Source organism: Trichomycterus rosablanca, chromosome 26 (genome assembly GCF_030014385.1).
Source record: "Trichomycterus rosablanca isolate fTriRos1 chromosome 26, fTriRos1.hap1, whole genome shotgun sequence".
In the NCBI taxonomy this organism is placed as follows: Eukaryota; Metazoa; Chordata; class Actinopteri; order Siluriformes; family Trichomycteridae; genus Trichomycterus; species Trichomycterus rosablanca.
This window is the reverse complement of record NC_086013.1, coordinates 3200566-3212889: the sequence shown is the minus strand read 5'-3', so window position 1 is coordinate 3212889 and position 12324 is coordinate 3200566. Positions and strand designations below refer to the sequence as shown.

Genomic DNA, 12324 nt, shown 5'->3' with positions numbered 1-12324 from the left:
ATGACACTCAACAACCGTGCTACATCAAACCCATGTGAAATGCTTAAACACAAGAAGTGTTGTTATATCTTACCGGGCGGCACGGTGGCTAAGCGGGTAGCACTGTCGCCTCACAGCGAGAAGGTCCTGGGTTCGATCCCCAGGTGGGGCGGTCCAGGTTCTTTCTGTGTGGAGTTTGCATGTTCTCCCCGTGTCTGCGTGGGTTTACTCCGGGTGCTCCGGTTTCCTCCCACAGTCCAAAGACGTGCAAGTGAGGTAAACTGGAGATACTAAACTGTGTTTGATATATAACCTTGTGAACTGATGAATCTTATGTAATGAGTAACTACCGTTCCTGTCATGAATGTAACCAAAGTTAACGTTAAAATCCTAATAAACAACCAATATATATCTTACCTGTCAGGTATCGTGGACTGTAAGCCGCTCATTGGGCTTCTGTTTCTTACTTCTTTCCTTCAGCTCTTATCCAACTAGCATTTTACCAAGGTAGATCCCCTCTGTGAGTCCCAAACATGGAGGATAGGATCCCAAAAAAAGCCTGGACGTCAACTTGCAGATAGAAAAACAAAGTTTATGTCAGCGTGTCCTTGGTGGAGGGTGTCATAAGATGGCAAAAGCGTAGGGAACACATCCAGAAGTCATCAGCTATGGTGGATAATCCAAGAAAAGGAGTTGGTGCACTAAACGCCCATAGAAGAACTGGAGGAAACGGGAATGTAACGTTAGGTTAGTCAGTGAGGCATTTATGCTAGTTTGCCCCCATTAGCTACAGCACTGCATGGGCTGTCGACTTTGTCAACATATTAAGACAATTCCCATCCATTTGGGATTCGAAACCCAATATCTTCTGTCTTCAGATATTAGAATTAAATGAGACTCGTCTGTGTGAGACTGAAATGTCGCTTTATAACCGAAGAAATTGAGAATAATTTCTCCTCGCGCAGAAGCAATGTTGACGGTTACTCGGTTTAAAAATAACTGACAGAAAACTATCAAAACTTTTAAATTAACGCGTAAAACTTCGATTTTAATGAATATTTCCGATACTTATCGCGGGTTACCTACCCAACATGGGTCGTTTTACCCCCAAAACAGTGTTTATTTAGCGACTTCTGCCCTTCCAGAGTTCAAAACATCCGCCGTGTCGAAGGTTTCATTGTAAATCTTCGTAAATCTCCGTAAAGTTCCGAAATTTGCCGAAGTTACAGAAATAACCGTTTTTCCGAAACTTTCCGAGCCTTCGGTGTCAACTCGGCCAGCAGTTCGCCCTCGATCCAGAAACCCCCTTGAAAACCAGCTTTGGTCCAAAACAAGCGTAAAATGTTCGCATTAAAACCGAAACATGGTTAAACTAAACGAGTTTCTTCGCTCAGAGGCTGTAAACTTCAGTCATTTCTCTCAGCTCCTTCCCCTCCTTGTCTCCATGTTTTTTTTTTTCCCCGAAATTCAGTTTTTTTTTTCCAACCCCCTTCGTTTTTCCACCAGGATTTGCGGGTTGAGAATCCAGACGCGTTAAAAACACCAAAAACGAGTCGAAAACACGAACATCGGGCTGCTGTTGAATTCTCGTTAAAAAATCCTAATGAGTAAGATTCACATAATTCCAGACTTTCGGCAAACCGTAGGGCAGGGAGTCGATCTCAAAATGAGTCGATTCTCTCCCCACAGTGAGGATTAGGAGTCGAGAGTTGGATCCGATGCTTTCATTTGAGGAGTCGATTCCAACTTTTACAAGTGATTCGACTCAAGCATGCACACACAGGACGTGTTTTATAGGGGTTTATTCATTCATGAAATACAAACAAATAACACATGAGAACACTGTAATTAGCAAATAAACTGCTTCTTTAGAGCTGCTATTTTGATACAAATACACAGAAATTAGTAGGCATACTAGCTCTTTCAAAAGTACATATTTAATTTGTTTAGTATGTATAGAAAGTATCACATAAGGTACAACAGTGCACTATGCACATTTAATGAGTTTAGAGTACATAACATTTAACTTTGATAAACTACTAACTAAATGCCACCCCAGCAACAAAGAAACACTTTAGTACTAGTTGTATTACCCCAGTATGAGTAACAAACCTGACTATTTCTATCTGTGTAGTAAAATAAATCATCCTGTTTATGTATAAACTTCTTACTCAAGAATCGTAACAGCATACAGAATCGACTCATAGAGTCGACTCCATAGATCCTCAACATCTGGAATCAGAAGAAGAGTCGACTCCATCATTTTTGGAGTCGAATAGCCTAAGTAAAGTATCTGGACGGATTCGAGCCCCTTCTGTATCCCTCCGCAGCCTTTTCGCCCCATGTGTTGCAGTTTGGCACTTTTCCTATTAAAATGTTTAAAAAAATCAATTCATATTAAAATAAAATGCTCTATGGCACCAAGATAGTCACATTATTTTTTAATTTGTTTTATTTTGCCTAGTAGGCCAACTACTAGTTTTAAAGTTTAAAAATGGCATTTAAAAGTCTTATCAAAATAAATAAATGCATATATGTAACTAACTTTGTACTGTATTTCATTTTTGATGGAATAAAGTCACTGTTTTTAATAAACATTATTACACATTTTGGTGGTTTTCTAGTAGTCATACATGGAGAAGGGTAAAGTAAACCAGCTGCCAGATGAACCATTAAAGAAAACTAGACTTTTATTATTTTTGAAAAGTTTTTATTTATTTATTATTTATTTTTTACAGAATCTGTGAAAGGGAATACTAATCTTGTCACTCTACCACAAGGGTCACTCTTCGTCTTCATCATAATGCAATACTGCACCGTTTTCCTAAAAGTTTACCAAAATAAAAGCCCTTATGCATCAAATGTACGGAATAATGTTCACATCTATGGACAATTTAGAGTTTAATGTTATGCAACATCATTTAGAAGTTTTAGGAAACAATGTCAAACCACTTTGTTTAGAATTTGGTCCCTCTCAAATCTGTCAATTATGTCTGTATGTAGACGCCCGACTGGCTGATAGCACTGCTGGAACACTCTTTATGGCATTTTTAAGGAAATCTGTGAAAATCTGTGCCTCTTTGATTTAAAAAAAAAAAAAAAGCATTTGTTAGGTAAAACACTGATGTCAATCAAGAATGCCAGACTCAACGTTCTAATTCATCTCAACCTTGTTCATTGGGGTTGAGGTCAGACTCTGTGCAGGCCACTGGAGATCCTATACACCAAACTCATCAAGCCATGTCTTTATGGTCCTCGTTTTGCACATAGGGGTACCATCATGCTACAATAGGTAAAAGATCTTCCATGTAATGTTGTTACAAACCTGCATGCATGCTGTTGATAGTATACAACTTTTAGCAATGTGTGAACTTATTAATGACTATGTGTGTCCACAGACTTTTGGCCAAATAGTGTACATTATTTTAAATAGTTGTATTTGCTGTTTGGAATGGGGGTCTTTCTAATACAGCTTTGCCATATTTAAAAGCCTAAATATTGCTTTATTTTAATGAAAAAATATATTTAAATTACACGAGTTCAATGCTTGTATTTTATACTGACATTGTCGCCACCTGCTGGATAGATGTGAAAAGTGTACACAAATGAACCAAACAAAGTTTGACTGTGAGCCAAATAATAAACGTTATTGTTTCCATCATTAATGTCTCTATTTAATATTATACATCTTATTTACTAAGAACGTAGTAATTAATACAATATCTACCAAGTACATGACATGGCTAAAAGTATGTAAACAGTATTTTAAACAGCCACACCCTTTGCTAACTGCTGCATAAAGTTGAGCTTCAGCTAAGCAATCTTCAGTTCACACATACATTAAAATAGAACATTTACCTTTTAATAAAGAGCTTATTGACTTTCATTTATCCAACCTCTGCTTTAGTAAGTCTTTTATTGTGATTTGGAAACATCTAGGTGCAACAACAGGTCAGTAAGTTGGACAGAAAGTGCTAAACCATCAAGTGTGGATCAAACGTTCAAGGATGAAAGTGGCATCAATGCTTCTCTTTGGGGGAAAGAGATGTGGCATTGACCAAACCATTGTAAAGCCCTTGAGTTACAAAATATGGTGAACTGGTCATTCGGATGTTGGGACTGGCTTCAGTTTCAGTCTGTGAGGAGGTTCACACATTTTTCCTTTGACTAAATGTACATATTCAAATCTAACAAAGCTACGTAAACATAAAAGAGGTTTAGCTTCAGGGTTTAGCTGTGTTTTTGGCCAAGATAACTTTCTGGAAAAAAGTACTACTGGAAGAACCTTCCAGAGTGAAAAAAAAGTAGCCCACCACTTAATTACCTAGCATGTCCATTAGCACTATCAAGCTTTCGCTGTTCCAGCCACCGTCTGTACTTGGTGCGACTCTTTCGAAAAGCAAAGCTAGCAATGTCCACCATAAAGAAACAGGAGAGAGTGTAAATGGCCACCCCGCCCACCTTCATCACCAGTTTGGGTTTCGGAGACGCCAGCTCGCAGTAAAGCATGTGGCCGCCGACACCGATGCGCACGCAGGCAAAAAGTGTGATGAACAAGAGGTCAACGGCATCTCCGCTGACACTGTCATAGCGACCTGTCTGTCTGAGGAACCAGCGGGCCTGAAGCAGGGGGTTGGTGATCTCACTGCCGAAGAGCACAGCGCACACCTCAATACCCGATTCGTCCATCCCCAGGGCACACACGATGCCTAGGATGCTCAGGGTGTGGTGGGCCATCATGACAAGACCCTCCGCACGGAAATACACGCACCAGGCCATGTCAAAGAGGAAGTAGCCTAGACTGAGCAGCAGCGCCAGGATCTGGAGTGGAGTGTTTTTGGAGCCTAAAGACGAGAACACATTGGGACACTGGTCAATACAGTGAAGCTTGTTTAAAATGCCCTCATAAACATTGTCATTAGGATTGACTGGTCAAACAGAAACATTTCCCAAAGGCCAAAAAGAAAACCCAAACCTTCACCAGATAAATAAGTTGCATTTAGACGTAATCATGAAACACTCACCAGCATGCGTAAATGGCCAAGGCCCATCAATAAACCCAATGTAAGCAGTCAGGAAAACGATGAGAAGGCCATGCAGCAAGGTGACGAGTCTGCAGTTCCACTCTTTGCTTCTCCTCCCGTTCAGGTAACACAGCAGTACGTACAGTGAGAACCAGACAGTCAGGCTGCAGCTCGTCTCCACCAGATACAGATTCATGGCTGATCTACATCAGAAACAAGATAAACTCAGCACAAGTTTAAAACCAATGTCTATCTAGACTTACTTAGTAGACTTACTAGGTTTGAAGATATCTCCTTAAATCCTCAGGTTTTACCTCAGCTCTCACACAACATCTCAGTGTCTTTTAAACCGTCCAAAATAACCATCACTGGCTCTCTGCTGGTGACCTGTGACCTCAGACAATAACAGTATTATTCTTATTACATCCTCAGATTTTCAATGACTTGACAGCTCCAGACTACAACCTTATATCCTTACATGCTTCTTCAATCCTTTCTGAATCCACAAGTGGTCTGAGCTTCTTAAGAGATTATGACGTTACAGTAGTCTGTGCACTTCAAGCAGAATGGAGTCATTCAGACATTCACCCAGAGTAAAAAAGTGAGTAAAGTAAGACGAGCTGGAGGGATTCTGAGTTACTTGTTTGTATTTACAATCTGAACAGGTTTATTTAACTAAATGTGGTGGTTCAGTGATGCTCAGAGGTGAAATATGATTTGTGTTTGCGCTTGATGGCCTGAGGAGGGCGCTCTTACTCCTTCTAATCACTCGGACCTGATTCATACTGGTATGCCCAGGGAAGCCGACTGCGAAAATCCTCATTTAATGTGTTGGTTTTAATTTTGTATGCATTACTGCAAATATTAGACAGATGATATATAAGAAGATAATAAAATGATTTAAAAAGGTTAAAAAAGTCAAGCAAAAAGATTTAATAAATATATCATAATTGAGAAAATATATAAACTTTGTATATTATTTATATATATATTATAATTTGCATTTGCACATTAAATTTGGTTAGTTACTAGATTAAGTAAATGAGGAGGCAATTATTTAATGCAATTGTGTATTTCTGATTAATCACGTAGAAAACACCAGAACATTAATTCAATAAATAATTCATTATTTGCAATACTTAATTGTTTTAGATCTTTAAACAATTTTATATGACAGAGATAATAGGAGTGATTACAAAATACTGTTTACCTAAAATAATACATTCTTTTTATGATCCTGACCCAATTTTATGAGCAAATTATTTGACCTAAGTTAAATAAATAGGAACAGTGGTAGCCTAGTGGGTAGAGCTCTGGACTATCAACTGAAAAGCTGAGAGTACGAATCCCAGCTCTGCCATGCAGCCACTGTTGGGCCCTTGAGCAAGGCCCCTAACCCTCTCTGCTCCAGCCCTGCGCTCTGACCCCGGCTTCCAAACAAGCTTGGATATGCGAAGAATGAATCTCATTGTACTGTACACCTGTATATTTATATATGATAAATAAAGCTATTTCATTTCATAACCTCTTTTGTGTTTATCATACTGTATATTGTTATTTCGGTTTGATGTGTGGCAAATGCAAAAACAGTACAGAGAAACGTCAACACTAACCTTTTACCAGAAATGCTTTCTAAATGAAGTTGAGAATAAAAGTGATGTAGTTCTTTAATGGCAAACCTCTACAGCTGCTAAAGATCATCTCCGGGTTCATACACTTTCATAAGTGCAAATTATCCCTGACCGCCTCTCGTAAAACCTGCTGAGTGGACTGTTCACCAGAAACAATTCAGCATTGTGTTTCATTTCATTTGTATTTTCTTGCCTGTTTGAATTAGTCACATTCCAAGAACACTCAGTGGAGCATTACGCTGCAATTAAGACTGAATCACTAACCAAATAAGTCAGATACGGACAAAACTCCAGCCGTGGAAACAAAAACCTAAATCATGTCAGTGCTGCCCTTTAGTTCTCAGTTATTCTGCTGTTTTCAAGTCTAATGTGAACCCTTTGGAATGACCTGAATTGCTGCATTATTTCCAAGTAAATACACATTCACACATTGTCCCTGAATCAGTAACACAAACAATTTTTTATTATCATTTTGTTTATGCATCTCCTCCCCTTTTTCTCCCTACCTCCTCTCTACTGATGTTGATCTCCACCCTGGTTGAGGAGAGCTGTGACGAACACACGCCCCCTCCAAAACGTGTGCAGTAGACGACTGGATTTTTTCACCTGCATGAAGTTCATATGCCGATCAGCTTTGTGTACAGAGAGACACACCCTGATCAACGCATCATCCCTCAACTCTGTGTAGCGCCATCAATCTCCCAACCTGTATGAACAACAGCCAATCGTTGTTCATGTAGGCGCCCAGCCTGCCGGTAGCAGAGCTGACGACGAGTTTGAAATGTCAGCTCTGGTGTGCTAGCGTGTTTTACCACACACAAACACTTTTAATGTATATTTAATAAACATATTAATTATTTAAAGCACTAGCTGAAAAACAAGTGTATTCTAGCTGCACAACAAGTATGTGTGTGTGGATGGGTTTTCTCTGGATCTCTGGATTATCCAGAAACTCAGGTTCTTCATTTACATTTTTGGCATTTAGTAGATGCTTTTTTATCCAAAGTGACTTACAGTACTGTGACAGTATACTGTATAGTCTAAGCAATTGAGGGTTGAGGGCTTTGCTCAATAACCCAACACTGGCAGTGATGGGGCTTTAACCAGTGACCTTTTGATTACCAGTTCAGTACCTTAACCACTAGGCTACAACTGCTACATTCAAAATTATCCACTTTGAAATGTCTTCAATAGCAAATAAAATCACTGCTTAGTAATCATGAGTCCTGATCTTCTTTAGCTACATGTATAAGATTGGCAAAGGATTCCAATAACACAGCATAACAACAGCAACATCTGGCTTCACTGCCCCTGATCCTGGATGAATTATTTTGCTCCCTATCAGAAAATCTTGAATAGCAACATTGATCAAATCAACAAAAGCTTATTGTTTTGAACAGTAACAGCTTTATTTGGCATTGTTTCTGCAACAACAACAAAAAGAAATTACAGTGTAGAAAAATCAAGCATCAAATCACATTTAATTTACATACAAATGTAAAACTGTAACATTACTACAAAAAACGAGGAACCGCACAGGTGACCACATTTATGTACACTTAATTCTGGTTGTCCCGACAGGACGTGATCCCCCCTCAAAAAAACACGATGTTTAAACGTTCACAACTCAAAGTAGAACGCACTCCCTGTAAAATCGACTCGACCGTGCTGGTCTGAGACAAAACGAAAAGTCACCTTTCTTTATTAACAAACACAAACGAGCATATAAAAACAAAACAGCTTTTCAAAAGTAGTTTCAGTGTAGTACGTAGTTCAAAATAAAAAAATCAATCCTGCAGCAGAACGTGAGGCGGGGGCTGTAAATCCCCTCAGAAATCAAAACGCAGCCACAGTTACGTCTGCAGGCCAACAGCAGTAGTGTCTCTGATCAACTAAAAACAGAACTTAAGACCTGTGATTGGACCACAACTTGCTTCTTAGCTTCTAAGCCCTCCAGTATTGGTCTGTAAATGCTTCTAAATGTTTTTTGAAGAGTAAATAAGCTTAATAGAAATGTGTCTGTCAAGTGTGTCTGTCAAGTAGCAGGATGAATATGCAACAAGGTAGTTAAAAAGGTTACGTTTATGATCAGATTTTATAAATATGTTCTGGTCTCCTGACTGGCACGGGTAAATCTGTTTTTAAATCTTTATTTGTTCTTAATCTGCACTAAAATTAAATATCTTTTGAAAGTGGAAATCTTGCACGCCCAGGTGGCGCAGCGGGATATTCCGCTAGCACACCAGCGCCGAGATTCTGAACTCCTCGGTTCAAAACTCTGGGCGCCATCTGGTGGCCACATTGATGTGTGGGTGGGGTCTTCATACGCTGTGCTGAATGGGCGAGAAGCGAAAAAAACGGTCACTTAATGCAGATATGGAAATGATTGTGTAATCGTGTGAGCTTAAAATTTTTATGGCTCCTTATTGACATCCATCCTAAATTTGTACGCTTGATGTGTTGGTCCAACTTTCTTTGGCGCTATTAAGTGATCATTTACAGTCTGGAAAAGCTTACTTCAGAAAAACCTCCATTCTATACGGCTTCCTATTTCTGCAGTGTGGAAATGTAACAGCAATAACAATGTGGTCAGAATGTGAACAGCTCGTACTTCGGATTGGCTTACAGTTCAAATTTGTGTTGCCTACGTACTGTATGTTATTAACGCATTATAAACAGAACCGGGTGACAAGTTTTAAGTAGCTAAATATTATATATACTATGTACATTTTTATAAAGGTCAAACACTGGAACGTTGGATTTTTCAGCTGGGTCACAATTACTGAAATGTTCTGGGAAATAAAAGAAAACTGGCGCTGGTAACTGAGCTCACTTTAATTGACCAGTGTGGAATAGTGGTGCTCATGAAAGTACCGAGAATGTCCTCTTTATGTGGAAAAGACGGCCGCTCATCCTTAACTCCTAAATCTTGGGTCAGTCACTGAACAGAGTTGGCATCTCCGGTCCTTGGCAGCTTGATACATCATTTGCGCAGGTCAAGGTACTTTACTCCATGAAAAAGACAACGATAAACAGAAGCAATTGAGATATAAATACTTACTTAAATAATCAATTAACATTTTCACTAAAGGAAAAAGCCACTGAGTGTGTGAATGTTACTCAAGCTGTAACTATAAGGGGTAACAGAACATGGATAATGTGACTGATTGTTCTCGTTCAGCAGTCTTAATGTAAATCCTGATTCAATTCCTAATACAATTCATGATTCACAAGCAGGTAGATACACCTGTGTGGTCCCTTTCCAGAGTTACTAAGTCTAGGGTGGCATTTTTGGACACCAGTGCTTGCCAAATGTACGAATTGTTTTCAAATTAGAATTGATTTTACATTTACATTTTCAGCATTTAGCAGACGCTTTTATCCAAAGCGACTTACACAATGAGCAACTGAGGGTTAAGGGCCTTGCTCAGGGACCCAACAGTGGCAACTTGGTTGGTGGTAGTGGGGCTTGAACCGGCAACCTTCTGTTTACTAGTCCAGTACCTTAACCACTGAGCTATCACTGGCCCACTGATTTGAACCAAACTAAATATATACTACCTTTGTTTATATAGTTACCTGGTCATTAGGTGGTTTTGGGTTTCCATTGACACCCTTCAGTAGTTCCGATTCCTCAGTCTTCTCTGCCTTCATCTCCACCACAATGTTATCCTTATTGTTCGCCTCCTTGGTGCTGCAGAAATTAATGCTGTATATATTAACAACATACACTTACCAGCATCGTGTCAGGAAACACACCAATTAATTCAATTAATATTTAATTAATAGAAATCCATCCTCAATTTTTACTACAAACTCAAATGAAATGTAGTCTAGATCAGTGGTCACCAACCACCAGGCCACGGACTGGGTCATTTATTTTATCACACTCTAAAAGATGTTTTATATTGAAAAAATTTATTCTCTTTTAACAACATCTGTCTGTTCCCCGCGACGTGTTTGACACCTACCTATCTCGGTCACATGATACCAAAAAATTAAGCCCACAAGCTAGCTAAAACGCTAAAAGGTGGGAGCGTCTTACTGCAGCGAAAAAAGTTGATTTTCCATGAGTAGTATTGTTTGGGACCGCTGCTCTATATGGCCAAAAGTATATGAACGACTGACCATAAGCTTGTTGGACGCTCTATTCCAAAACCAAGTGCATTAATATGGAGTTGAACCCTTATCATTTGTAGCTTTAAAAGTTACTACTATTCTAGAAATTCTTTCCACTTGTAATCTCAACAACACTGCTGCACCTGCTACACTTATACCAGTAATATGTTATTACCATGTTAGAGTCATTGTAGTCTGAATAACATCTTGATTAGTCAGATATAGGTGGATAGTAAATTGCACACAGCAACAGAAACTGTTGCTGACAGTACTACCGTCAGTGATTGTTTACCCACAGTTCATCTGTATGCTCAGTGTAATTTATAAAATAACCAATAAATATACAAACCCGAGAAAGTAAATATACATCTTCATTAACAGAAAACATAACAACTGGGGACTTACATTTCCTGTTTGACAGAACGTCCACAGGGCAGCTTGCCCTTCTTGTACAGGAAGTAGAGCACGCTGCCCAAGATGGCCACAAGGAAAATAGCAATGATAATGATCACGATGATCACGCCGCTGTTATCAGCTGTAAAAGAAAAGACTTTATTAGTGCACAATAGTCACTATAACCTCAAAGTGAAGTGGTTTTTTGTAACATAGCAGACATGTGGAGTTAAATAACGCATGGGCTGGACTCACACATACAGAACAGAAGTCACATGGTGTTACGTGAACCTAGCTACTGGAGGGACACATCAGTGTGATCTTAGTGCCGGACCCAAGCCTGGATCAACAGGACGTTTGCATTAAGAAGGGCATCTGGCATAAAAACTGTGCCAAATGTAATAATCGGTTGAATGATGAACTGTGGTTACACCTAATGGGATTCATAGGATTAAATATTATATTTGTATATATTTAAAGCATGTAGTCTAACTAGTCCTTTTATATGGGCACATATAATATATATCTACACATGTACAGCACAATCCAATTCTTTTTCCTTTCCAGAAAGCAGGGTCAGCCAATGTACGGCGCCTCCGGAGCTAAGAGGCTTAAGTGTCTTGCTCAAGAGCCCATAGGAATGGGATTCGAAACCACAACCTTCTGATTGACAGCCCAAACCTCTACTCACTGGGATATCAATGTCCTAATAAGGAAACACTGTGTGTTTCCTGCGATATCCGGACCCGCCGTGACCCTGACCAGGATAAAACGTTGCCGAAAATGTAACGAAAGCCCTGAAAGACTTCAGAGTTTCACTCCTCCCGTGAGACTGCAAAAATCATCGAGACCGCTTTTCCAAACCACTGCTTGCAAAAGCTATTTATAAGACAGCTTCAGACAACAAACCATCGTCTGGGAACGAACTTTACGAGCTGAAGCGTCTCAATGAAACAGCGTGCGCCACCTCGACTGTTTACCACGGTAATTAAACGCCTTGCTAAACTCGCCTGCCGTTTTTAAAACTGAGCTTTTCTTCTGTACGACTTTTACTTCACACAGAATTTGAAATACGCCCGGCGGCTGGAGAGAGAGGCCAATCTAAGTTCTGCAGAGCCTCATCCTTCGCATCCAGAAACCCATGTATTATTCATGTATTATTCTCAGCTGATCGTTCT

At 39.5% G+C, this 12324-nt stretch overlaps 3 protein-coding genes across 6 annotated transcripts in view; all 3 read right to left on the bottom strand.

Moving 5' to 3' along the window:
* The window catches only part of arhgef12b (Rho guanine nucleotide exchange factor (GEF) 12b), a 61257-nt gene extending 60384 nt beyond the window's left edge, over positions 1-873 (bottom strand). For both annotated transcript variants that reach the window (XM_062989182.1, XM_062989183.1), the window contains exon 1: positions 397-873. In XM_062989182.1, coding sequence (XP_062845252.1) covers positions 397-428 — 32 coding nt within the window. In that variant the 5' untranslated portion in view covers positions 429-873. The remainder of the gene's footprint in view (positions 1-396) is intronic.
* Positions 874-4299: 3426 nt separating this feature from the next.
* Positions 4300-5199, bottom strand: tlcd5b (TLC domain containing 5b). The gene is made up of 2 exons (XM_062989174.1): positions 5004-5199; positions 4300-4823 (listed from the first exon to the last, which is right to left on the bottom strand). Exons 1-2 carry the CDS (start codon positions 5197-5199, stop codon positions 4300-4302), a joined length of 720 nt encoding a protein of 239 aa, XP_062845244.1.
* A 2819-nt stretch (positions 5200-8018) lies between these two features.
* mcama (melanoma cell adhesion molecule a) overlaps positions 8019-12324 on the bottom strand; it is a 42170-nt gene continuing 37864 nt past the window's right edge. For 2 of the 3 annotated variants that reach the window (XM_062988634.1, XM_062988635.1), the window contains exons 14-16: positions 11159-11288; positions 10214-10328; positions 8019-9638 (exon numbers count right to left, since the gene is read on the bottom strand). In XM_062988634.1, coding sequence (XP_062844704.1) covers positions 9618-9638; positions 10214-10328; positions 11159-11288 — 266 coding nt within the window. In that variant the 3' untranslated portion in view covers positions 8019-9617. Of the gene's footprint in view, positions 9644-10213; positions 10329-11158; positions 11289-12324 lie in introns of all 3 variants that reach the window. The other variant, XM_062988636.1, reaches the window with a different exon arrangement.